We start from the raw sequence: 27856 nt of genomic DNA, 5'->3' as shown, positions 1-27856 counted from the left end.
CAACAACCAAACCATCGCAGGATTAAGAGGATCCTTCATAGTTCATGTCAGACGGGTAATGTGCCACAGTCGTAACAAGGTTGGAAGGAAGCACATGTCACACAAGCGCGTGAACACCCAATCATCACACTTATGAACTACAAAAGGATCAACGTGACTCGTCGGCTAAGGAGCCCCGGGTACGACCCACTAACTTCTCAGTAAGGGTGACAGATGTAGTGCATATTTACTTAGACTTGATATAAAGAGTCCTGTATATTTTATCACGATCACCGATATTGCCTGATACTTCTTTTGTTTCTACCTCAGTAAGTGAAAACAGAAACCAAATAGCGATGCGGCTATTATCCATGCAAATATACTCTCCATAGCTCCACCCTCTCTTGAACCCGGGTCGCTATTGCTTTACGGTAGTACGTCGTGAAATGACGGAGCGTAGCCGCGGTAATGGCGGAAGCTAGCCTTGTGCTTTGCGGCAACGACGTTTGCTAAGTCGGATCCTGATAGGCGCAGGCGTGCCGGAAGAGCTGAAGGTAACGGCGGCTCTGTTAGTGTCACGCCTTAGAGATTTATTTCTCAGGCTCTTTAGGATTTTTTTGTTTTCTCTTCTTCTTTTTTTTTTTTTTGAGTCTTCAGAGAGGCAAGAGTAATTTCTCCCTTCCACTGTTGGGAATCTGAGCTTCTGTTACTCTCAGAGAACCCCCTTTCCCGCATCTTTTCCTTTATACCTTTACTCTTCTGCGGGCTAGACTCTCCCTCGGTCCTCCAAGACGTCTCGCCGTTTTATTTGATTTTAGTTCTGTTCTTTGAGAGAATCCCAGCCCCGGAGTTATCTTTCCTTCCCTCTTTAGCGGACCCCTGCTCGCCTCCATCCTCGTCCTCGGTCTGAGGCATGGAGCCTGACGGCTCTCGGGAATCCCCACCGCGGGAGGGCTCTTCCTGTCCTGGACAGTGGCCTTTCTCCGCCCTCGGACAGGCCTTCTCCCAGATCTTGCACCAGTTTGCCGGTCAGGAATCCCGACGGGGCAAGGCCAGAAATGCAGCTCTTCGGGACCTCAGTGCTGTACTAGATGCCAAAGAATGTGATCAGTTGTTTGCGGGGAGTGACACCTCGCTCCGTGGAATGCCCGAGATGCTGGGGCAGGTGGCAAAAGCCCTGGGGAAGTATGCAGCTCCTCCCGAGGGGCCGGAAGGGGGAGGTGATCGTCACTCCGAAGTGGCCGAGAAAGCGGCAGCAGTTGGGTTACTCTTCCTTAAGCTGTTGAGGAAAGTTGAGACCGCTAAGAATTCCTTGGTTTGCTCTGCATGGAAGGCAGGCCTCCGTCACTTGGCAGGACCCATCTATATTTTTGCCATCACACACAACTTGGAGCAACCATGGACCAGCCCAAAATCTCAGGGCGTCGCTGGACAGGTGCTCGCCTTACTGCTTCAGGTTACTGAGTGTGGTTCTGTGGCTGGATTCCTCCACGGAGAAAATGAAGATGAGAAAGGGAGATTTACTGCGGTCATGGGGCTTCTCAAACCCGATTTGAATAAGTGAGTACTCCTGCCATAAGGGCCACCGACTTAAGCTTCAGACTAATGTTTTAGAAGGTTAGAGCTCAAAGGAGTCTTGTGTCTGCATCAGCGACATAAAGGTGTTGTAAGCCCAGAACGGTTGTGATTGTGATGACGTTAACTCGGTAGTGGCAAGTTCGACATTAGAACCCAGGTCTTCAGACTTGATTTTCTAGTGCTTTTTCCAGTCCTGACAACTGCCCTGAAATTGGAAGTTCAGTCCCATTTATTTAGACTTAACTTTCTTCAGTTAGATGGGGTTGGGGATTTGGAGAAGATTTAAACTTCCAGAAGATTTAAACTTATGGTTTGAATTTAAACTTAGGAATCTTGAAGCTCATCGCTACTTACTAGATATGGAAGCGTGTTTGGGATGAAAAAATAAAAGTCCTTTAGATTGCTGTTAGCTAAAGTATTTTCTGTGAGTTTCCACTTGCTACTTTGTACATTTGTGTTTGTGACCCTGGAGTGATGAGAAAAAAGTGAGTACATAACTGTCTTTTTACCAGGAATGTGGAGGTAAAAGGCTTAGTTTTGAGGATGTCTCTTGCTTCTTTTTATTGCTTCTGAATAGGACCAGTTTCATTATTTGCAATACAAAGATAACATTACCTGTTACACCGTATTTGAAGATTGGTTATGTGTGTAAACTCACTTTATAAGCTATAAATTGCTGTTTGAATATTGATTCATTTGCTCCCATGTGGTAATAATAATAATAGTGATACTAAAGACATTTCCTTTCCTCCTCTCTCCCTTCTCAACACTTTCTCACTGTAACCACCACCATCACCACAGATTCTTTACATAGCTGTGGTTATAACTGGCTACTTTTTATCGGATATTCTTTAGACCCAGAGCCCTGGGTGATAAATGTATTTAGTGTAAGTTCTGTACGTCATTTTGATCTAAATCTTAAAAATGTATGTTGTTAACATTGAGTTATCTTATGTGGAATGTATTTTTCTTTCAAGTATAAGAAAATATAGTTAGCTTGAACTGGACACCATGTCACTTAATGTGGTTTCACATTTCCATTTAGGGACTCCTGGAAGAGTAACCCAGCCACCAAACATGTTTTCTCATGGACTCTGCAAAAGGTCACTCGACCCTGGCTGAGCCAACATCTGGAAAGGGTACTTCCCCCATCATTGCTCATCTCAGATGACTATCAAACTGAGAACAAAATCCTGGGTGTCCACTGCCTCCATCACATTGTGCTAAATGTGGTAAGTGGCCTCCGTTCTCTGTCATCTGTACCGATGGTGCAGGCTGAGTCATCATGGCCATTCCTCGTTCATGACATCACTGCTCTGCTGCTGCCCATGTTTATATCTTTTATTAACTGGCTTTCTGTTAATGCTGTCATGTGACTCTCACTTCACTAATTTATATTTTTCTCTCTGTATTTTCCTCTGCCAACCTAGTAGGTTGTATCTTATAGGTGATGTATATAAGGAACGTAGACCATCGTCAGACTGAAGAACCAGACTTTGAGTCATTAACAACTGACTTTCAAGGAACAAAAAATTCAGAAGCTGAAAGGGATTTTACCCAAATGTGCAATCTATTACTCAAGGAAACTGCTTTTTTTTTTTTTAAACTGTATATTATGGAGCTTTTAAAATATACACAGAAGTAGAGAGAGTGGTATAATGAATCCCATATACCACGTTCAATCTCAAAAATTATCAACATTTTGCCAACCTCGGGAAGCTTTTAATTGGGTAATTTGTTTGATTGCAGCCAGCTGCTGATCTGCTGCAGTACAACAGGGCCCAAGTCCTATACCATGCCCTTTTCAACCACCTGTACACACGGGAGCACCACCTCATTCAGGTAATGGTAAGATTTGTTCATAACTCTGAGTCTGAGCTCTCAAATTTGAGTAGAAGGTGGCACTATGTGAATAAGAATACTTGGTACACATTTTACTCTTCTAGGAAGGTAAAGATGATAACTGAGAACCACTGACAAATTGAAAATATGGGGGTAGCAAATGACTAGAAAATGTCTCAATACCAAGAGACATCCACATTCCTGAGTCTCCACAGAAAAGCCAGTGTTTTATCTTCATCTGGGTCAATTATATATCACTTGGGGGCAGCTTTATGTCTGAAAAAGTTCTATTTTTTATTTTTAATTTTTTTTTAGTCTCACCAATTTATGAGCAAAAGAGAGATGGGTTCTTTTTCTGCTTTCCTTTTTCTTTATTTTCTCTTTTTGGCCACACAGCTTTCAGGGTATAGTTCCCCAACCAGGGATTGAACCCAAGCCCCCTGCAGTGGAAGCACCGAGTCCTAACCACTTGGCTGACCGGGAACTCCCAAAAATGTTCCATTTTTATTACTTTAAGTGTCTTCACTTCTGGGCTGCTTTTATATCAACACACACTCTGGGAACTCCTTGTATGTTGGGTTTTTTGTGTCATTTATTCTTTCATCCAGTAGACATTGAGTACCTACTGTGTGCCAGTAACCATTGTAGGTTCCAAGAATGAATGAGTCGGACAGGGTTTCTGACTTTAAGAAATCCTTTGGAGAGACATTTATGCAAATATATATACTGTATATTTAAATACAGTACAGAGTAATAAATCTATTAAAAGTTTTCTGTAAAGTGCAGTGGGTGTTGAACAGTAGGCAGCTAACAAGGTTTGGTGGTATTGAGGTGGTTTTAAGAGGATCGGGTAAGGAGGTGATATTTGCTTATAAAGGATGAATAAGAATTTCAGGCGTGGTGTTTGGAATCACACCAGGACAGACGTAAATGATAGGGTCCTGGGCAGGCTGCAGTGCACAGCATCTGCTGTGAAGAGACCTTCAAGCTGGCGGAAGAGTAAGACTTGGAGATCACCTTCCTCCCCACAGATACATCAGAAATACATCTACATGTGGAACAACTCCTACAGAACACCTACTGAACACTGGCAGAAGACCTCAGACCTCCCCAAAGGCAAGAAACTCCCCATGTACCTGGGTAGGGCAAAAGAAAAAAGAAAAACAAGAGACAAAAGAATAGGGACGGGACCTGCACCAGTGGGAGGGAGCTGTGAAGGAGGAAAGGTTTCCACACAGTAGGAAGCCCCTTTGCGGGCGGAGACTGTGGGTGGCAGAGGGGGGACGCTTCAGAGCCACGGAGGAGAGCACAGCAACAGGGGGTGCGGAGGGCAAAACAGAGAGATTCCCGCACAGAGGATCGGTGCCGACCGGCACTCACCAGCCCGAGAGTCTTGTCTGCTCACCCGGCGGGGCAGGCAGGGGCGGGGAGCTGAGGCTCGGGCTTTGGTCGGATCCCAGGGAGAGGACTGGGGTTGGCTGCGTGAACACAGCCTGAAGGGTCTAGTGCACCACAGCTAGCCGGGAGGGAGTCCGGGAAAAAGTCTGGACCTGCCTAAGAGGCAAGAGACCATTGTTTTGGGGTGCGCGAGGAGAAGGGATTCAGAGCACTGCCTAAACGAGCTCCAGGGATGGATGCAAGCCGCGGCTATCAGCGCGGACCCCAGACACAGCATGAGACGCTAAGGCTGCTGCTGCAGCCACCAAGAAGCCAGCGTGCAAGCACAGGTCACTATCCACACCTCCCCTCCCAGGAGCCTGTGCAGCCTGCCACTGCCAGGGTCCCGTGATCCGGGGACAACCTTCCTGCGAGAACACACAGCGTGCCCCAGGCTGTTGCAACATCATGCTGGCCTCTGCCACCGCAGGTTCGCCCCACATCCGCACCCCTCCCTCCCCCTGGCCTGAGTGAGAGAGAGCCCCCAAATCAGCTGTTCCTTTAACCCCGTACCGTCTGAGCGAAGAACAGATGCCATCAGGTGACCTACACGCAGAGGCGGGGCCAAATCCAAACCTGAGCCCCGGGAGCTGTGCGAACAAAGAAGAGAAAGGGAAATCTCTCCCAGCAGCCTCAGGAGCAGTGGATTAAATCTCCATAGTCAACTCAAAGTACCCTGCATCTGTGGAATACCTGAATAGACAGCAAATCATCCCAAAATTGAGGTGGTGGACTTTGGGAGCAGCTGTAGACTTGGGGTTTGCTTTCTGCATCTAATTTGTCTCTGGTTTTATGTTTATCTTAGTTTAGTATTTAGAGTTTATTATCATTGGTAGATTTGTTTATTGATTTGGTTACTCTCTTCCTTTTTTTTAAAATATATACATACATGTATACTTTTTGTCTTTTTCTCTTTTTGTGACTGTGCATGTATATGCTTCTCTGTGTGATTTTGTCTGTATAGCTTTGCTTTTACTATTTATCCTAGGGTTCTGTCTGTCTGTTTTTTCTTTTCTTTTTTTTTTTGCGGTACGCGGGCCTCTCACTGTTGTGGCCTCTCCTGTTGCGGAGCACAGGCTCCGGACATGCAGGCTCAGTGGCCATGACTCACGGGCCCAGCCACTCTGTGGCATGTGGGATCTTCCCAGACCGGGGCATGAACCTGTGTCCCCTACATTGGCAGGCGGACTCTCAACCACTGCGCCACCAGGGCAGCCCTTTTGTATAGTTTTTAATGCTTGTTATCATTGGTGGATTTGTTTTTTGGTTTGGTTGCTCTCTTCTTTCTTTTTTTTATTTTTAACAATTACAAATTTTTTTTATTTTGATTATTTTATTTTTCCTTCTTTCTTTATTTTTTTCTCCCTTTTCTTCTGAGCCATGTGGCTGACAGGGTCTTGGTGCTCTGGCTGGGTGTCAGGCCTGTGCCTCTGAGATGGGAGAGCCGAGTTTAGGACATTGGACCACCAGAGACCTCCTGGCCCCATGTAATATAAATCAGGGAGGGCTCTCCCAGAGATCTCCATCTCAACACTAAGACCAAGCTCCACTCAACAACTAGCAAGCTACAGTGCTGGACATCCCATGCCAAACAACTAGCAAGACAGGAACACAGCCGCACCCATTAGCAGAGAGCCTGCCTAAAATCATACTAAGTTCACAGACACCCCAAAACACACCATCGGATGCGGTCCTGTCCACCAGAAAGACAAGATCCAGCCTCATCCACCAGAACACAGGCACCAGTCCCCTCCACCAGAAAGCCTACACAACCCACTGAACCAACCTTAGCCACTGGGGGCAGACACAAAAAACAATGGGAACTATGAAGCTGCAGCCTGCGAAAAGGAGACCCCAAACACGGTAAGTTAAGGAAAATGAGAAGACATAGAAATACACAGCAGATGAAGGAGCAAGGTAAAAACCCACCAGACCAAACAAATGAAGAGGAAATAGGCAGTCTACCTGAAAAGAATTCAGAGTAAAGATGATCCAAAATCTTGGAAACAGAATGGAGAAAATACAAGAAACATCTAATAAGGACCTAGAAGAACTAAAGAACAAACAAACAGAGATGAACAACACAATAAATGAAATAAAAAATTCTCTAGAGGGAATCCATAGCAGAATAACTGAGGCAGAAGAAAGGATAAGTGACCTGGAAAATAAAATACTGTAAATAACTACCGCAGAGCAGAATAAAGATAACAGAATGAAAAGAATTGAGGACAGTCTCAGAGACCTCTGGGACAATATTAAATGCACCAATGTTCGAATTATAGGGGTCCTAGAAGAAGAGGAAAAAAAAGGACCGAGAAAATATTTGAAGAGATTATAGTTGAAAACGTCCCTAATATGGAAGGGAAATAGTCAAGTCCAGGAATTGCAGAGAGTCCCATACAGGATAAACCCAAGGAGAAACATGCCAAGGCAGATGTTAATCAAACTATCAAAAATTAAATACGAAGAAAAAATATTAAAAGCAGCAAGGGAAAACCAACAAATAACATAAAAGTGAATCCCCATAAGGTTAACAGCTGATCTTTCAGCAGAAACTGCAAGCCAGAAGGGAGTGGCAGGACATATTTAAACTGATGAAAGGGAAAAACCTACAACCAAGATTACTCTACCCAGCAAGGATCTCATTCAGATTCGATGGAGAAATTAAAACTTTTACAGACAAGCAAAAGCTAAGAGAATTCAGCACCACCAAACCAGCTTTACAACAAATGCTAAAGAAACTTCTCTAGGCAGGAAACACAAGAGAAGGAAAAGACCTACAATAACAAACACAAAACAATTAAGGAAATGGTAATAGGAACATACATATTGATAACTAACTTAAATGTATATGGGTTAAATGCTCCAACCAAAAGCCATAGACTGGCTGAATGGATACAAAAACAAGACCCACATATATGCTGTCTACAAGAGACCCACTTCAGACCTAGGGACACATACAGACTGAAAGTGAGGGGATGGAAAAATATTCCATGCAAATGGAAATCAAAAGAAAGCTGGAGTAGCAATTCTCATATCAGACAAAATAGACTTTAAAATAAAGATTATTATAAGAGACAAAGAAGAACACTACATAATGATCAAGGGATCAACCCCAGAAGAAGATATAACAATTGTAAGTATTTATGCACCCAACATAGGAGCACCTCGATACATAAGGCAAATGCTAACAGCCATAAAAGGGGAAATCGACAGTAACACAATAATAGTAGGGGACTTTAACACCCCACTTTCACCAATGGACAGATCATCCAAAATGAAAATAAATAAGGAAACACAAGCTTTAAATGATACATTAAGTAAGATGGATTTAATTGATATTTGTAGGACATTCCATCCAAAAACAACAGAATAAATTTTCTTCTCAGGTGCTCACGGAACATTCTCCAGGATAGATCATATTTCGGGTCACAAATCAAGCCTTGGTAAATTTAAGAAAATTGAAATCGTATCAAGTATCTTTTCCGACCACAACGCTATGAGACTAGATATCAATTACAGGAAAAAATCTATAAAAAATACAAACACATGGAAACTAAACAATACATTACTAAATAACCAAGAGATTACTGAAGAAATCAAAGAGGAAGCCAAAAAATACCTAGAAACAAATGACAATGAAAACACGATGACTCAGAACCTATGGGATGCAGCAAAAGCAGTTCGAGGAGGGAAGTTTATAGCAATACAGTCCTACCTCAAGAAACAAGAAAAATCTCAAACAACCTAACCTTACAGCTAAAGCAGTTAGAGAAAAAAGAAGAAAAAAAACCCAAAGTTAGTAGAAGGAAAGAAATCGTGAAGATCAGATCAGAAATAAATGAAAAAGAAATGCAGGAAACAATAGCAAAGATCAATAAAACTAAAAGCTGGTTCTTTGAGAAGATAAACAAAATTGATAAACCATTAGCCAGACTCATCAAGAAAAAAAGGGAGAAGACTCAAATCAATAGAATTAGAAATGAAAAAGGAGAAGTAACAACTGACACTGCAGAAACACAAAGGATCATGAGATATACTACAAGCAACTGTATGCCAATAAAATGACAACCTGGAAGAAACAGACAAATTCTTAGAAAAGCACAACCTTCTGAGACTGAACCAGGAAGAAACAGAAAATATAAACAGACCAATCACAAGCACTGAAATTGATACTGTGATTAAAAATCTTCCAACAAACAAAAGCCCAGGGCCAGATGGCTTCACAGGTGAATTCTGTCAAACATTTAGAGAAGAGCTAACACTTATCCTTCTCAAACTCTTCCAAAATTTAGCAGAGGGAGGAACACGTCCAAACTCATTCTACGAGGCCACCATCATCCTGATACCAAAACCAGACAAAGATGTCACAGAAAAAGAAAATTACAGGCCAATATCACTGATGAACATAGATGCAGAAAACCTCAACAAAATAGTGGCAAACAGAATCCAACAACACATTAAAAGGATCATTAAAAAAATTTTTAAAAAAAGGATCATACACCATGGTCAAGTGGGGTTTATCCCAGGAATGCAAGGATTCTTCAATACATGCAAATCAATCACTGTGATAAAACATATTGACAAATTGAAGGAGAAAAACCATATCATCTCAATAGATGCAGAAAAAGCTTTTGACAAAATTCAACTCCCATTTATGATAACCCTCCAGAAAGTAGGTGTCAGGGGAACTAGCCTCAACATGATAAAGGCCATATATGACAAACCCACAACCAACATTGTTCTCAATGGTGAAAAACTGAAACCATTTCCTCTAAGATCAGGAACAAGACAAGGTTATCCACTCACACCACTATTATTCAACATAGTTTTGGAAGTTTTAACCACAGCAATCAGAGAAGAAAAAGAAATAGAAGGAATCCAAATTGGAAAAGAAGTAAAACTGTCACTGTTTGCAGATGACATGATACTATACACAGAGGATCCTAAAGATGCTACCAGAAAACTACTAGAGCTAATAATGAATGTGGTAAAGTAGCAGGATACAAAATCAATGCACAGAAATCTCTTGCATTCCTATACACTAATGATGAAAAATTTGAAAGAGGAATTAAGGAAACACTCCCATTTATCATTGCAACAGAAAGAATAAAATACCTAGGTATAAACCTACCTAAGGAGACAAAAGACCTGTATGCAGAAAACTATAAGACACTGATGAAAGAAATTAAAGATGATACAAACAGATGGAGAGATATACCATGTTCTTGAATTGGAACAATCAACATTGTGAAAATGACTATACTACCCAAAGCAATCTACAGATTCAATGCAATCCCTATTAAACTACCAGTGGCATTTTTCACAGAACAAAAAATTTCACAATTTGTATGGAAACACAAAAGCTCCCGGATAGCCAAAGCAATCTTGAGAAAGAAAAACAGAGCTGGAGGAATCAGGCTCCCAGACTTCTGACTATACTACAAAGCTGCAGTAATCAAGACAGTATGGTACTGGCACAAAAACAGAAATATAGATCACTGGAACAGGATAGAAAGACCAGAGATAAACCCACACACATATGGTCAGCTTATGTTTGATAAAGGAGGCAAGAATATACAATGGAGAAAAGACAGCCTCTTCAATAAGTGGTGCTGGGAAAACTGGATAGCTTCTGTAAAAGAATGAAATTAGAACACTCCCAAACACCATATACAAAAATAAACTCAAAATGGATTAAAAACCTAAATGTAAGGCCAGACACTATCAAACTCTTAGAGGAAACCATGGGCAGAACACTCTATATGACATAAATCACAGCAAGATACTTTTTGACCCTAGTGAAATGGAAATAAAAACAAAAATAAACAAGTGGGACCTAATGAAACTTAAAAGCTTTTGCAGAGCAAAGGAAACTATAAAGAAGATGAAAAGACAACCCTCAGGATGGGAAAAACTATTTTCAAATGAAGCAACTGGGAAAAAGGATTTAATCCTTACCAAAGGGTTAAACTCCAAAATATACAAGCAGCTTATGCAGCTCAATATGCAAAGAACAAACAACCCAATCCAAAATGGGCAGAAGACCTAAATAGACATTTTTCCAAAGAAGATATACAGATTGCCAACAAACACATGAAAGGGTACTCAACATCATTAATCATTAGAGAAATGCAAGTCAAAACTACAATGAGGTATCACCTCACACCAGTCAGAATGGCCATTATAAAAAAACCTACAAACAATAAATGCTGGAGAGGATGTGGAGAAAAGGGAACCCTCCTGCACTGTTGGTGGGAATGTAAATTGATACAGCCACTATGCAGAACAGTATGGAGGTTCCTTGAAAAACTAAAAACAGAACTACCATATGACCCAGCAATCCCACTCCTGGGCATATACCCAGAGAAAACCATAATACAAAAAAGAGTCATGTACCACAATGTTCATTGCAGCTCTATTTACAACAGCCAGGACATGGAAGCAACCTAAGTGTCCATTGACAGATGAATGGATAAAGAAGATGTGGCACATATATACAATGGAATATTACTCAGCCATAAAAAGAAACTAAATTGAATTTTTTGTAGTGAGGTGGATGGACCTAGAGTCTGTCATACAGAGTGAAGTAAGTCAGAAAGAGTGCAGTCAGTCAGAAAGAGTGAAACAAATACCATATGCTAACACATATATATGGAATCTAAAAAAAAAAAAAGATTCTGAAGAACCTAGTGGCAGGACAGCAATAAAGACGCAGACGTATAGAATGGACTTGAGGACACAGAGAGGGGGAAGGGTAAGCTGGGATGAAGTGAGAGACTGGCATGGACACATATACACTACCAAATGTAAAACAGATAGCTAGTGGGAAGCAGCCGCATAGCACAGGGAGATCAGCTCGGTGCTTTGTGACCACCTAGAGGGGTGGGATAGGGAGGATGGGAGGGAGACGCAAGAGTGAGGGGATATGGGGATATATTTATACATATAGCTGATTCACTTTATTATACAGCAGCAACTAACACAACAATATAAAGCAATTATACTGCAGTTAAGATGTTAAAAAAAAAAGTTTCAACTATGGGGGGTGTGCAGAGAACATTCTGAAGACAGAAGAAACAAGTTATATAAAATCAGAGGTCGAAATTACCTTGTTTCTTATTTTATGCCTAGTCTCCCTCCTCCCACCTCAGTCTGTCACCTTTCTTTTTTAAATACTATTTTTGGTTTTGAGAACCCAGGCTGTGCTAACAGCCAGAAAGGTGTTAGGGCTCTTGAGATGGTGATTTAAGGAAAAAAAAAAAGGAAAAAAGACATAAAAGAAAGAACAAAGATCCCGGGAGAGCTAAAAGGGAGTGCCTAGACATTGACATTTCAGATAGGGCTGTGGAAGTGGACACAAATAGGATCATCTGAGATTCTGTTTGGGAGTGGTTTTATTGTAAATACTTGTAAATATCACTTAGACTCAGGAATTTACTGACAGTAGACTTAGACTCCTAAGTTTTGGATTAAAGTCTTAGCTCTGCTATTCTTCCAATTTTATAGATTAGCAAAGAATCACCCTGAGAAGGTATTAACTTGAGACAGTCCGATGGAGATAAAAGAATGTAAAAAAAGTTTGAAAATGTAAAGTAATATACATTAAACTTATTACTAGACTGTTTTAGAATTCTATGACATGGACCCCAAGGATGGTAGATTAGTGGAAGTTGCTAGAAAAATATGTGTGTTGTGAATACAAATTCGTTTACTACAATTCCTTTCTATTACTTCCTCCTAGGCTGTGCTCCTGTGTCTGCTGGATTTATTCCCCATCCTGGAGAAAGCCCTGCACTGGAAGGGAGATGCAGCCCGACCCACCACACATTGTGACGAGGTCCTGCAGCTGATTCTGACGCACATGGAGCCCGAGCACCGCCTTCTCTTACGCAGGACTTACGCAAGAAACCTACCGGCTTTCGTGAAGAGGTGAGTCCCAGGGCAGCTGGGCGTGGCCATACTCAACTTCAACTTCACTCTTTGGAGTCACATTTTCTCTGTCATTTTTAGGTTGGGGATCTTAACTGTCCGGCACTTGAAGAGGCTGGATCGAGTCATCATTGGTTATCTGGAGGTTTATGATGGACCCGACGAGGAGGCTAGATTGAAGATATTGGAAGCCCTAAAACTTCTCATGCAGTATACTTGGCCCAGGTATGACAGCCAGCAGACAGGTGTGCTAAGAGGGGCAAAACTCAGCCGATACTCCCTTCAGAACTTGCCCAGGTGTACATTCAGTACAAAGTATTAAGGACGTGCCATATATTTGAATACCTCCTGTTTTTCCATACCAATTGGATTTTGAACTGTGAAAGTGGCATTGAAGATATAATATAGTCAGTTCCTTCAGGTGTACATTTCTCTGGATTTATAATGCATATTAGAATTTTAAAGGCCATTTAGCAGTGCTACAGTAGACGTACTTAACTTTGTTCACCATAATGTTTCTTAAATCTGATAGAGAATGGAGCACTCATAGCACATCACTGAACATCTGTGGTAATCAGAATACTGATCTGGGATATATTTGCTTAGCATTCCAACTCTGGCTCGAGGTAGGTGTCCCGAACAGCAAGCTGGAACCCAAACATGTTGGGTCTGCAGAAGGCTCTCTTGCATGACATGTTTAATTCAGCGAGAGTCCAGTGCCTCAGCAACATGTGCGTGTCTCTGTTCTGAGCCGTATTCTCTCATCTCCTCATAATGTACCCCACAGTCACATTTGTAACGAGGCTGCATTTATTTGATTACTGTTTTTCTCCTCTACTGAACTAGAAGCTCCAGGAGGATGGAAGACTGAACACTTTAGTACACTGAGAACTCCAGAACTTACTCAGAACCTGGTATTAAGTACACAGATATTTTTAAAGTGACTGGAATAGATGCATGAATGAAACTGAATCAGACTAATACTGTCCAAGTAGAAGAGGTCAGCAAGCAAACGTAGAGGTCAGAAAATGAATGTCAATTATGGAGGGGCCGGGGCCTGGGGAGTGGGAAACAGCAAATTGTGTGTTGAGTGATGACAGGTGGAGGGCTGAGCAGCACACAAGTTACAGGAAAACACTTAATGTTTTTTAGATCAAGATGAGGGATGGAAACTTTTCTTCTCCCAGTCACATTTCTGCCCAGAAGTATAGTTTATTTATATTTTCACACTACAAGTTAAATTATTTTTCAGCTTCCTTAAGGCTTTTTAGTTTTTTTTTTATTGTGGTTAAAAAATACATAAAATTTGCCATTTTAAAGTGTACAATTCAGTGGCATTAAGTGCATTTACAATTTTGTGTAATCATTATCATAAAAACTTTTAGAAACGCTAAGTAGAAGTAAATAGACTGGGCCTAACTGGTGGTAATCTAGGATCTAGAAATATAGTGACAGAAAACTCAAATTGACACGTAAGTCTCAAAAGCCAAGCTTATTTCCCTCACTGTATTTTTAATCTCCAGGCCTAAGACCGCATCAAAGCTAAAGAACTATGGACCATTTCCTGTTCTCTGGTCAAAAGTATAGGCCCCTGGTAAGGGAGGTCCCAGTTCTCCCTTTTCAGGAGGGGCTCTTTGCTTACGGTAGGACCATGCTTATGGAAGGAAACTAGGTATTCCTGGGCAGGCCAGAATGTCAGTGTGTATGGGCAGCATGCTGTAGAAAAAACCAAGGGCCTTAAAGTTCAGAAATCTGGAGTCTGGTCTCTAGTTCTGCTTCCAGCTCTGTGGTCTTAAATTTTGACTTCAGTTCCTTCATTTATGAAATGAGGGTTTTCTACTAGATGGCCTTTGAAATCTCTTTCAGTTTTAATATCCTGATTCGGAGTCTGAACATCATTTTTCTTCTTGATTCCAGAGTTCCCTGTAGACTTGTGGTCTTACTGAAGGCTCTCTTGAAACTGATATGTGATGTAGCAAGGGATTCAAGCCTCACACCCGAATCTGTTAAGAGTGCCTTGTTAGAAGAGGCCACAGACTGCCTGATTCTTCTGGACCGCTGCTCTGAAGGACAGGTGAAGGTAAGGGACAGTCTGCGACTTGGCTTCTGATAGGCTTCTTCATCCTCAGGTAATTCCTGTGATTCTAATTTACATTTAAGTGCCTGACCAAGTCTGTAAATGAACGTGGGGGCTTCGAGTCTCTACCTCTGAGCCTTCTAGCCTTCAATGGAGTTTGATTAATACCTTATTCTTCCTTTAAACCTATTCAGAACTGTTTAGACCAAAAGGCAAGAGGATCAGTGGATGTTTCTGGAGCCAGGACAGAGAATGGGCAAAAGGATCATGATCGAGAAATTTAAGTTCTGTTCTAGTGGTCTGAATGAAAAAAAAAAAAAAAACAGGTTGAAATAATGGGCTATAAACCACCAAGGAGTAATAATTTAGGTAGAGTAAGCAATTCAGTTACCAGAAATATTTCCAGTTTTTCAGAGGCAACTGTGTTTTCTACATGCTTACTTATCCACGTGGGAATTCTTCCTTTGGTCTCATATTCCACAGAAGTTAACTTCTCAAAGCCATAGCATACAATAGCTGTGTGTCCACGTATACATAATTTATAAATTACTGTCTCATTTCTTATCCCATTTAGAAATCAATTGAAAGTTATAAGGCAGCATGAAAAGAAATTCATATCCTAAAAATATTTAGGGGTAGCATGGTTTATTCAAATTATTTCATCTTGGCTTTTTAATCTTGGGCACTTTTCAAGCCCTAGATTTAATCTGATTCACCCTGACTGGTAGTAAGCTACTTCTCTGTGCTCCAGTAGGACATTTCCGTTTCTAAAGTTACACCTGTTCTGTGAACTGTGCCCTAGTGTCATCCGTCCTTCCTTCTTTGAGTATGGTACCAAGAAAGAACCACCAAGGTAAAAGGAAAACACGTATCAAACAAACAAACAAACAAAAAACACAGTGTTTGGTTTTATGTTTCAGGGTCTCCTGGCTAAAATTCCCCAAAGCTGTGAAGACAGTAAGGTGGGGAACTGTATCCGAAGAGTGCAGCAGGTTTCTGAAGGAGCTCCCTACAATGCAACTTAAGACTTGTATTACTTTCCTGAAGAGGAAAAGATTTTCTTTCTGTTCCAATTGTTTTAAATGGAATCATTTCAGGAAAAAGGTATATTTATATTAAACATTATAACTTAGATCTTCTTTTTCCTTCTTTCCTTTTTACTCCCATAGAAGTAGGGAAAAGAAAACATGAAAAAATTGAAGTCTGGACATTTCTAAATAAAGGGGGGAGGGGGAGGAATGCAGGGGGAGGATACCAAGGAAACGGGTGGGTAGCATTTAAAATTTAGAAATATTTACACCCACAAACTCATCGGTTACGTTTCTTGGGCTCAAGCTGTTACTCCAGCACACGTAACAATGCTATAAAAATACTCTGTTCACAATTTAGGCTTTTCTCCACTCCCTCCCATATTTTTTGCCCCACAGAAGTAGCATAAATATTAAAAACACAAATATTGTGTTAAAAACAAGATAAAGAGCAAAACCCAGAAGTGTGTATGTGTTTAAGATAAAAAAAAAAGGGAAGAAGTTCAAAATGTCCAGTCCTGTTTATAAACGTCTGAAGGGAAATCACGTGGTTTTGGCCTTGGCCTCGGGCTCTGTCTCCAGCTCGTACTCTATCTCTACGTATGCTTTTTTCCTCCTCAAAGGTCCTTTCAAGGGTGCTTTGCCTTTGTGTTTAGTGTCAACGGCCTTTTCTTCTTCCTCACTGGAGGATTTATCATCCTCATCTTCATCACCGCTGGCGTCCAGTTTATCCATGTCCTAATGTGGGGAGGGAAAAAAATAGGAAAGACGCTAGATTCATTCCCCAAACTGCCTATTTAGAACTAAAACTAGAGAATTTATCTGCTCTGTGTGACCAGAACTCCTCTCCCCCTTTTTTGTCTGAAGCCAAAGGACAGATTTTTACCCATGAACCTCACCTCAAAATCACTTATGTCACTCTCATCAACTTCATCATCTTCCACAAACTCTCTTTTTCCCACATCCTAAAATAAAATGTAACTATTATGTTCAAGATACATAATGAAAATTCAGCTTAGACATCTGGTTTTATTCTTTGATAAGTGCATCAATAACATAAACAGAATGAGAGTCTACTTACTAGGCAAGCAAAATCAACTTATTTCCAAGTTTAATACTTCTGAATTTAAAACACTTCAGGGATATCAATTCTCATGCCTGATTTAAATCATTAGAGATAAAACATCCTCATTTTAAATGGTTAAAATCAATATACAGTACAAGAGCAAACAATTCTTTGCACATTCAACAAAAAGTATTAATTTCAAATATTAAAAAATAGTTTACTACTAGGAAAAGTTACACCTGTGTACCTGTGTGAGTCTATTGTGAATCTACTTGTTAAATTTGCCCTTTACCTAAAAATACTATCATTTAAGTACTTCCCCTATATTAACAGTAAAATTAAGCCCCTTGTAAATTTCAGTAGGTTGCTTAATGTTATATTCCCTTAGCTAATAAGGACCCTTCATTTGTCATCTTGCAGGAAAAATTTTAGAATGCTAATAAATAAGATCAAATTGTCAATGCATAAATAGTTTGTTGGCTGAACCTGGAGAACAAAGCAGCCACTTCTGAACCAAATTAATCAAAAATGATAGGAAAAAATAACCAAATATCTATTTTGGTTAGGGAAATGAAAATGATATTCTCTCTCAATTACATAAAAATAGATCTCATCGGGCTGGTGGCGCAGTGGTTAAGAGTCTGCCTGCCAATGCAGGGGACACGGGTTTGAGCCCTGGTCTGGGAGGATCCTACATGCAGCAGAGCGGCTGGGCCCGTGCGCTGCAACTACTGAGCCTACGCTCTAGAGCCTGCAAGCCACGACTACTGAAGTCTGTGAGCCCAGGGCCCGTGCTCCGCAACGGGAGAAGCCACCGCAATGAGAAGCCTGCACACCGCGACAAAGAGTAGCCACCCACTTACCACAACTAGAGAAAGCCCGTGCACAGCAACGAAGACACAACACAGCCAAAAATAAATAAATAAATTAAAAAAAAAAAAAAAAGATCTCATCCCATAGATTACTGCTTGACAAAGCAAAAACACAAAGCTTACTTTATCTTCTTCATCATCTTTTTCCTCAGCATCTGAAGAGCCACTGTCTGCCTCCTGCTGTTCCAGGGCCTTGTCGAAGGCATGGATGGGGAAGTTGTAGATGTCGCCATACTAAAGAACATAAACGTGGGTCAGCTTTAACCACATTTGGATCTTATGCTTGAAGTCCACTGTCCAACAAGTATATTATTTTCCTCAGTGATCAAACAAGAATAATTAGTAATATTACTATATTATTGTCAGGCCTAGAGCCAGCAGTGTCTTTCAAAAACCCATATTTGACATTTAAATAATCAGCGATTAATACCAAACAGGCACCTTCTATGAAGGATGGATACCAGATCACTTAAAACTTAATAGTCTATAAAACCCATGGATTGGAACAAATGTAATTTTGCTGATAAAGGGGAAATAGTAGGAAAAAGTAAGTTTTATTCATGTTGTTTCTGTAAATGACATAAATTTTTCAAAAGACAATAAAAATTCATTTTAAAGAACCTTAAAAGTCTAGGATGAATAGGCAGGAGGATCGAAACTGTACGGCTTTTATAGAGAGATCTGGAGTTGTTGTGTTTGGGAGGGGGAGTTGGGAATAATGGCAAAAAAGGAAAGGTCTCTCTACTGAAGTATCAAGAGTAACTAAAGTATTTTATGTGCTTGATCAGAAAACTAAAATGAGGAAGCCAGGGCCTATATGATATCTATTTTATTCCAGTAATAAAATCAAGGTGAAGATCTTTCTAGCATCCTTAAAAATAAAACACATTTCCCACTATTCCTACATTTCCTAGCATATTACCACCTAAAAAATAAAATCTGTACCCCAAAGTTCCTAGCTTTCTCACCGTATCTTGTTTCAGTCTCTCTAGCAATTCCTTTTCGATGGCGTTGTCCAGCTGAGCAGCTATTAATGCCTTTTCCTGTAAGAGAAAAAGAGCAAACCCATTTACTTCATTAGACTCATTTTTCAGCCTGTAGAAGTGGGAGAAATCAAGTTTTTATGTGAAAGATGTAATCCCCTTTTCCCTCTTACTGTAATAGGAACTTCTGCCTGTCCAACCAGATATATGTATCTTTAAAAAAATTCCTATGGTTTTATGAATAGATTTTTTAAAATAGTTTGATCATTTATTTTTATTTTTTTAAATTTATTTATTTGGTTGCACCGGGTCTTAGTTGCGGCTCGTGGGCTCCATGGTTGTGGCATGCGTGTGGGATCTAGTTCCTGGACCAGGGATCAAACCTGGGCTCCCTGCATTGGGAGCATGGAGTCTTAACCACCGCGCCACCAGGGAGGTCCCTTACGAATAGATTTCTAAATTAAATTCTACAAATTCTTTGACAGATACACAAAGCAAGTAGGTCTACATACATTTAAGTGTCTCAGAAAATTAGAAGTCCTGAAGCAGACTCCATAAAAGCTGCGAAAAGGAAACAGAGACCTTCACCCATTTATGCTTTCTAAAATGGTGTTAGATTCCATGTGATAGATAGAAAGTAGATCAAAAAATCTCTTCAGTGGTCTTTTGTAGGAAATGATACATGGTATCAACCTTTACACAAACAAAACATAAAAATGTAACCTCAAACTGCCTTTCTTGCCAAAGACTGTGCATTAATTTGAGAGTAAAAATCATAGAGAATGTTAGTGTTACACACTGAAGCTATGTTAGGATGAACAATGCACAGGATCAATTACAAGGCAGGGAGACTGGGAGCACACAGAGCAGTTAGAAGGTTACTGTGATCTACATTTTTCTCTAAAGCGGGTGCTCACACCTCAGGGGTGATCCACTGAGATGTAGCAAGCAAATACTCAAAACTTTTTTGTATATTTTTTTCTTTAAGATATTAACTATTACACATTTTTATGCACACTCACATAGCTGCCTTGACTCTGTCCATAAAGGAAATAGTTGTGTGTCACATTACAGTGAGCAAGATATGCCAAGGGAAAAAATACTGCACAAGAGTTTGAAAGTGGTGGCCTCACTCCTTTATTCAGATTATTGCAGCCTATAGCTATTTGCTTGGTTAAGTGGATTTACAGATGATACTGAATACTTTGCAATAAGATAGGGAGTAGTAGTTTTAAAGATGTATGCTGGTTATTTAATGATTTAGTACTTTAAAAAGAGTTGTAGAACTTAAAGAACCATGCATTTTTCACAAAGAGAAAAATGTTCCAGATTTGTCAACCTTTTCTAAGATGACAGATGGCTGTCAGCAGTATGTAACGTAGCAGAAGTTTTTTTGTTTGTTTTTATTTTTGGCTGTGTTGGGTCTTCGTTGCTACACGCGGGCCTTCTTTAGTTGTGGTGAGCGGGGGCTACTGTTCATTGCAGTGCGCGGGCTTCTCATTGCAGTGGCTTCTCTTGTTGCAGAGCACGGGCTCTAGGCGCACGGGCTTCAGTAATTGTGGCTCGCAGGCTCTAGAGCACAGGCTCAGTAGTTGTGGCGCACGGGCTTAGTTCCTCCGCCACATGTGGGATCTTCCCAGACCAGGGTTCGAACCCGTGTCCCCTGCATTGGCAGGCGGATTCTTAACCACTGCGCCACCAGGGAAGCCTCTGTAGCAGAAGTTTTAAAAAATAAATACACTCACTGTTCTTTCAAAGGAAAGGCAATATTTTAACAGTGAGTTTGAAAGAATTGTTTTTCCAAAAAAACCTTGTTCTGTGGCTAGAACATTTAAAAAAGTGATTACATCTATATGTGACATTGCTGAAAACGTGTCTTCTATAAAAGCTGCAATCACACACTTAAAAAATTTGGAAACGCCATTTCCTAACCCATTTAAAAATCTTCCAAATCTATTTCAGAGGGCTTCAAACTTATTTGGTAAAAATAGAAAATTTTAATTTCTTCTGAAAGGTTTGCAAGAATGCCTGTTTTGACTCAGGGAGGATGAAAACTCACTAGCCAGATTTAAACAAAAATGTCTGCATAATTGGTGGTGGAGAATGAAAAATGAACAGCAAGTACTAAATGCAGGCACTCAAAAATGCCCTCCTGGGCTTCCCTGGTAGTGCAGTGGTTGAGAGTCCGCCTGCCAATGCGGGGGACATGGGTTCGTGCCCCGGTCTGGGAGGATCCCACATGCCGCAGAGCGGCTGGGCCCGTGAGCCATGGCCGCTGAGCCTGCGTGTCCGGAGCCTGTGCTCCGCAACGGGAGAGGCCACAGCAGTGAGAGGCCTGCGTACCGCAAAAAAAAAAAAAAAAAGGCCCTCCTTTCTCTCTGTCTCTGAGCTCTCTATCACTTATAACAGCGCTTAAAGGCAAATTTACACTGCTGAGAACCAAACCTTCACTTCACTACATCACAAACTTTTACTTGTAATACACCTATTGGTGCAAATATACATGTATGATAACATTTACAAGTAATATATTGGGGAGCATATGTTCAAAAATTTTACTGATGGGGTGAGTGATCAAAAAAGTTTGGAGATTCAATCCTGGGTTTCGGCACCAAAAAAATAAGTTTGGAGACGAATGATGTAACAGGTTTGAGATACAGAACTCTATGTGATTAATGGAAACAAAAGCATCAAGATTATTAAAGCTATTTCTTGATAGGATATGACAAATGACGAGGTAAATGTCTGTTGGTGGAAGGATGGTAAGCAAAGCAAATAGCTAGAATTACTGAAAATGTGAACTTGTCAGGAAAAGGTAATTTCTGGGTCTTAAAAGCATAAGAATACTCAGCCTGAGTGAGGTCTCATGAGGTGGACTGGCAGACTGCTCTCTATGACAAAGGCTGGAATTTCCTGACTAGATTCTCCATGGATAGCAAAATATTATCATCACTGTTCACTACTTCAGTAACAAAGCTGACAAGTTTACTTCAAAGAAACAAATAATCCCAATTAATCCCTATTAATCCCTTACCAGCAATTTCAGAACCCCAAAAACCCAGTTTAGATGCCTAACATGACCTGAACTGACATGAGGCTCCTTAAAAAAACATTTTTTAAATTCCATCTAGTGTGTATTCATCTAGTGAAACATTGTTATATTTCACTGCACAGCTACTAGTGTGTTTAATGAGAATGCTCAAAGCTGGCTGAGGGTAATATGTAAAACATAAGATTGGCAACATACCAGAATTCTAAATGTGACCTCAAGAATTTCAGACAAGGAGTTGTGGATCTCTATTTAAGGTATTTTTTCTGTTCTCCATTACACATACCCCCAAAGTACCCACATTTTAACCTGCCCTGAAAGTCATAATCTTCAGATATGGAATATCAGATAGCATATGCAACTAATACTGTTGTCCATAATCTAGGGCCCGAACGGTTCACAGACAGCAGTGACTGAATCGTTCTCATGAGACCTGACTACCTGACTACAGCCCTACCCTCAATGAAAATACAGAACCTACGATTATCAGAATAAGTTACCTCTCTTCTTTTTTCCCTCCGTTCCACCTTCTTACTCAAAGGAACAAGTTTCCTCCTACGGGAAATAAAACACATGATCAGAAACCCCAATTACATGTTCTACGTTCCTTTAAAAAAAAAGATAGAAGAAAAAAAAGGATTGGAATTGATTTTGTAGGGCTCAGCTAAATATAGCAAGATTACATAAAATTTTCTAGATAGTTAATGCTATAAAAAGTCAGGCATTTTTACATATATTAGACATTGTTCATATACATGGCTGTTTCAGGATGCCTTACAATGCTAAAGATTAATGCTTCCGCAAGATAAGAAAAAATAATTTTCTACAGAAGATTGACATCTCTAGCTTTCTCTGCAGGTCACAATGAATTAGGGCCTATCACTCCTTAAAGACGGCATGCAATTAATTCTGTGGATTTCATATCATTTAAAAAAGTAAGTTTTCAGTGAACCCACAGTAAAGTTCTTACACTCCATTTCACATTTTTAAGATCATTTTCAACTCCCTAATTTTAGGATTCCCTCAGAGTTAAAAAGACAATTTACTGAAGCTGATAATCAAGTTGTAGTCTACTGTTTTTAAAATCCTGCAAAATTAAAGGGCACAACTTTAATCTGTGGTAAAGCTACTGCTGCTTAGCATGTCATAAAAAATTACCCAAAGTTGAACTTAACAGAAAACATTACTAGAGGTTTCACAATATCTCAGCTTCATAATAAGATGCATGGAAAGGTAATCTAAAAACAAATAAATGAACGATCAGTACTCACTGCCGCTTTAGTGTAAGTTTTCTAATTCGAATTAGGTACTGGGTGATCTTGGTGAATCTCTGCTTACATTTGTGTCGAATGAAACGGGGCCAGTAAATTAGATTTTCATCTATTTGCTCCAGTGCTTTCTCATAGTTTTTATGAAGCCGGACCTGTTAAACAGAAAGGAAGCTTGAAGGGCAAGGGTCATATTAAGTCTTCGCTGTTAACGACACTTATGGGGCCTAATAAGGACGGCTCCAAGAATTTAAGGTAGACATGGTCAAGGAAGTGAGAAAAGCATGTGGCCTTTTTGCTCTTGATCAATGGTCGTCATGATTTTATGTCCTAAGTCTTACCCGTTCCCAGAGACGCCTAGGGAAAGCTGCTCGTTCTATAACCTTCATATACAAGTAGCACTGTCCTGCAGGATAAATAGTTTTATTATTATTTACGGAGAGACTAAAAAATATCCTTTTAAAAGCTGTTGAGTACTTCTCTTGGAAGTTAAGACCGAGGAGTTACCTTTCTCTTCTTTGATAGTGGCATACTGACTGTTTGCCAGGGGACAGGACGACCGATTACACAGTCCAGTCAGGCTGTATTCATTTCTGCAAAAACTCTGAGTCTTGGTTCTAGAATGAGAGGAAAAGAGCAAAGATTCTAAGATGGGATGCGAAGAGGGCAACTGACGGAATCTGTATCCAAGTTGAAAATCTAGACTCACCTTATTTTGAAGGAACAAAATTGCTTGTTTCCTAGTGTATCCCAGATAACCTGCAAGACAAAGTAGAAACCCATTTCAATTGCTCTTACCTAGCAGATGCCATATTAATCCAAGAGAACAATGCGCTAGGGCAGCACCCTGCTTTACTGAGGAAATGAGTCTTTGAAGAATGAGAGGGCAAAGAAATGCTTTGTAAAATAGTCTGATTTATTTGTTTTTTTACACAAATAACAGATTCTTGTAGGAAAAGTAAATACAAATTAGCGATAACCATAACCTTACTGCCCAGAGATACAATTTCGTAGTGTTTTTTTTTTTTAGATGTTGGGGGTAGGAGTTTATTAGTTTATTTATTTATTTTTGCTGTGTTGGGTCTTCATTTCTGTGTGAGGGCTTTCTCTAGTTGTGGCAAGCGGGGGCCACTCTTCATCGCGGTGCGCGGGCCTCTCACTGTCGCGGCCTCTCTTGTTGTGGAGCACAGGCTCCATACGCGCAGGCTCAGTAGTTGTGGCTCACAGGCCTAGTTGCTCCGCGGGATGTGGGATCTTCCCAGACCAGGGCTCGAATCCGTGTCCCCTGCATTAGCAGGCAGATTCTCAACCACTGCACCACCAGGGAAGCCCCAATTTCGTAGTATTTTAATTTGTATATTATACCAACTAGCGTGCCTATATGTATATTTTAAACAATATGAGATTATATATATAGTAGTGACTTTTTTTTTTTTTTTACTTAATGTGTTCATTATGCATCGTTGTCACACACTACTAGATTTTTGGATATACGTACCACACATACCATGATTTTACCTCATTGACAAGGAAGATCCTCTGTTGCTATCCTCCACTAACTCATATGCTCTATATTCATTCAGCATTTATTGTACACTTAATACTTAAGTAAGACACTGACATTTCAAAGTCCTGACACACAGGAGGCACTCAGGCACGTGCTGAATGAAGGAAGGTACAATCCTTAAAAAGATTTTTCTTTCTAGCTACAGAAAAAGAGATGTAAACAAAGCATCACAAAGCAGCAATCTAAATGCCACAGCAGAGGTGTGTAACAGCGTGAGAGCCTTTGCGTGAGCTGCCTGCAGGAAGTGGGAAAGGCTCTGAAGTAGTTAAAGGGAAAAACACAAAGAAGCATTAAAGAATGGAACAACTTTTTTGGAATTTTACAGGATGTGTGTTTGGCAGGGGATGGTGGGAAACAGGTAAGAGGAAATGAAACTGGAGAAGTAGGAGCTAATTCTGGTTTGTGGCTTTAAATATCATCTCCAGGTTGATGACTCCCAAACTGTCATCTCCTGGTCAAACTTCTCTTCAGAGCACCAGATTTGTATATACATGCAGCTGCTTACTTGACATCTCCACTTGAATATCTAAAAGGCATCAAACACATTCACAGGTCCAAATGGAGCTCTCAATTCTACACCTCTCAAAAGAATACTGGGTTCCTTCCCTAGTCTTCCCCACCTCCATAAATAAAACCACCACTGAAAGGTTTGTTCAAATCCAAAAATCCCTTGATTTTTCCCTCCTTCATTTCATCCATAACCAAGTCTTGCCGGTTACAATGATAAAACAGATCTGTAATTCATCCATTTCTTTTCATGACCACTCCCACCTTATTGAAGCTACTTTCATCATGCTCTAGTCTCCTTGCTTTCATTCTTTCTCTCCTTCGAAAGCCTTTCACACAACTAAAGACATTTTCACAAACGTAAATCAGATGTCACTTCTCATTTAAAAAAAAGCCTTAAAACACCTCCTCCAAGACTCTACATGATCTTGTCCTGCAAAGATACCCAACTTCACTCCCTACCTTTCTTCCCTTGATTTCTATAACACAGTCACACTAATGTCCTTTACCACATTCCTTCTCTCTTACCTCCAGATCTTTGTATTTTACTGTTCTTACTGCCCAGATTGATTGCTTTTCCCTCAGCCCCCAGTGGCGGTTCCTTCTCATCTTTTAGATCTCGCCTCAGATAACCTTCTATTCAGAGAAACCTTCCCTCATCAGCCCTATCCGCATCAACCCGATATTTCTTTCATAGTAGTATTACACGGTTCAACTGTATTTAATTTGTTCACATGTTTATTGTCTCCCCCGCCAGAGCTACAGTAAAATAGAGGTCTTTTGCCTGGCTTAATAACAACCAAATCTCCAGTAATTACTCTTGGCACACTGTAGGCGCTTGAATATATCTCATACAAATAACTAAACGAATAAGTCTAGGATGCTTCCAAAATTTTGACGCGGGCAGAGAGTGGAGCAAACGTAAAAAAAAAAAACCTAACACAGGAAAAGCAGGTTGAAAAGTACGGTGCACGTGGTTGAAAAGGATGCTTAAATTTGGTGTCTAAACTTCCCCGTACCGTCCCCCAGGCCGCCACCCACCCCCTACCCCGCCGCCTCCCGAGTCCCCAGGGGACCATACGCAAAGTCCTTCCTTGCTAGGCACCAAGGCCTGGATACACCGACCCTAGGGGTTGAGGTGGCGGTGTCCTGACCCCTTAACCCCGAAGTGCCCGGGTAGACACGTGAGGGCCCCACGCTCGGAAATCAGGGCTCTGGAAGCCTCGCTTCCGGAGCCACCCTACGCTAATGGGCCAGCTGAGTAGGTGGCTTCTGAGTCTCCTAAAGCGAGCGAGACACACTTCATAAAACCCGGGTGGCAGCGCAACAAGACTCACATCATCTGACTGCATCTTGTCAGCGGTTCAGCAGGCTGAGCCTGGCCAGGACAGGGAAGCAACCATACTGTTTCCGGAGAATCACTTCCGGGAATCCCAGTCTCGCCTATCGCGAGAGTTCTGAGTTCTGCAAGGGTATTACGCGGCGCTCCTTGACTAAGGAGCGGTCTAACTTCTGCGTCCGCCGCCAGGTTGCCGCCGCCACTGGACTGTCACCGCGCGCTCGTACCGCTTAGGTTTTGTCCCCGGCTCCCCTTGGGACTGTAAACCCGGCTAAGGGCCCGTGGGAGCCCGCGCAGGAGCCGGCGGCATTTCGAAGGGCGGAGGCCGAGAGCGCTGGGAGCGCCCCTGTCTAGCGAGTGGTTTGACGGTCCCTGGGTGTTAGCCGCCGGCCCCGGCCGCTGGGCCTTCCCTCCGCGGGGCGCGCACCGCCGCCGGCGGGGCCTCAGCTCCGGGCCGTCGGGGCTGCAGTGTTCTCGCTCCTTCGCTGAGTCTGTGGACCTCAAACGCGGGCTTTTTAGACTTAAGACCCTTGCTTCCGCACTTACCCCCCCCCCCCCGTTTGGTGTGGTATTGGGTCCTGACTTTTGAAATTCCTGGGTCAGATATTTTACCCCCCGCCCCGCGCTTTTTCTTTTGACAGGGGAAGAAGAAAATCTTTACTAGCTCATACCGTTTTTCAAAAGAAAAGCCACTTCAATACCAGTGGAGTAAGAAAGGCACAATCCCAGAGTAAGGATGGCCCTTAGTTTGCATATCACATTATAAAATAATTTAGTATATCATAAATAGTATAATTTTGTTGCATGCAGATGAAAACTAGGCATTAGAACCACCCTGTTAGAAAGCATTGATTTAGCACTGGTTTGGGGAGCCAAATTTAGGTTATAAAAACCAACTTCAGTCTACTAGATGTTTTGGGGCACGTCAGTCAACCGTCAGCAAAGCTGTTTCCCATTAGAAAAATGGGTGTATGCAAGGACTACAGGTACTATCGTAACAGAGAAGCACAAATGTGACTTCATATTGGATCTGCTGCTTTTAGTTCACCTTTGTATTCTCTTGCTTTTGCTACAGCTTAATAACTAAAAGAATGTTGCCTGTAGCCTGAAATATGCGGGAGAGCCCATCCTCAAGGCTCTGACCTTTAAAGGTGTAACCCTTTCCCATTCATATAGAGATAAAGTTTCAGAGCAGAGAACGTTTGCCTTCTTGGAGGCTAATAGGAGCATCTTGACCTGACGTAGTGGACGGCTGCAAGAACAAAGAATTATGGCCCCAAGAAGTTTGCAGCAATCAGCCACACCCCTTCCCCTTTTAGTGTAAAGAAAGCC

The 27856-nt window shown here is 41.2% G+C and overlaps 2 protein-coding genes across 3 annotated transcripts; one reads left to right on the top strand and one right to left on the bottom strand.

Moving 5' to 3' along the window:
• Positions 1–515: 515 nt before the first annotated feature.
• Positions 516–18761, top strand: TTI2 (TELO2 interacting protein 2). The gene is made up of 8 exons (XM_082680184.1): positions 516–1539; positions 2603–2789; positions 3307–3399; positions 12581–12768; positions 12850–12993; positions 14686–14848; positions 15766–15949; positions 17964–18761. The coding sequence occupies exons 1-7, from the start codon at positions 893–895 to the stop codon at positions 15868–15870; spliced, it is 1527 nt and encodes a 508-aa protein (XP_082536310.1). The 5' UTR covers positions 516–892; the 3' UTR covers positions 15871–15949; positions 17964–18761.
• MAK16 (MAK16 homolog) lies at positions 15867–26608 on the bottom strand (the record flags this gene model as incomplete). 2 transcript variants are annotated; one of them, XM_082680186.1, is made up of 10 exons in its annotated part: positions 15867–16611; positions 16773–16838; positions 17935–18045; positions 18780–18854; positions 22344–22398; positions 23115–23266; positions 23453–23517; positions 23619–23728; positions 23821–23870; positions 26523–26608. In XM_082680186.1, the coding sequence occupies 10 exons, from the start codon at positions 26535–26537 to the stop codon at positions 16417–16419; spliced, it is 894 nt and encodes a 297-aa protein (XP_082536312.1). In that variant the 3' UTR covers positions 15867–16416. The 2 variants fall into 2 exon arrangements, with proteins under 2 accessions (XP_082536312.1, XP_082536311.1); XM_082680185.1 differs by lacking the exon at positions 26523–26608 and having other exon boundaries at positions 16397–16611; positions 23821–23894.
• Between the last annotated feature and the right edge of the window lie 1248 nt (positions 26609–27856).

Source organism: Grampus griseus, assembly GCF_964374135.1.
Source record: "Grampus griseus genome assembly, chromosome: 21".
In the NCBI taxonomy this organism is placed as follows: Eukaryota; Metazoa; Chordata; class Mammalia; order Artiodactyla; family Delphinidae; genus Grampus; species Grampus griseus.
Note: the sequence above shows the minus strand (reverse complement) of the source record. Positions and strands in the feature narration are given on the sequence as shown.

Bases quoted from the DNA above. Each gene is read 5' to 3' on its own strand.
- TTI2 (XM_082680184.1), top strand. From the start codon at position 893: ATGGAGCCTGACGGCTCTCGGGAATCCCCACCGCGGGAGGGCTCTTCC. The intron at 12,994-14,685 runs GTATGACAGCCA...TCTTGATTCCAG, and splicing joins ATGCAGTATACTTGGCCCAG to AGTTCCCTGTAGACTTGTGG. The intron at 14,849-15,765 runs GTAAGGGACAGT...TTTATGTTTCAG, and splicing joins GCTCTGAAGGACAGGTGAAG to GGTCTCCTGGCTAAAATTCC.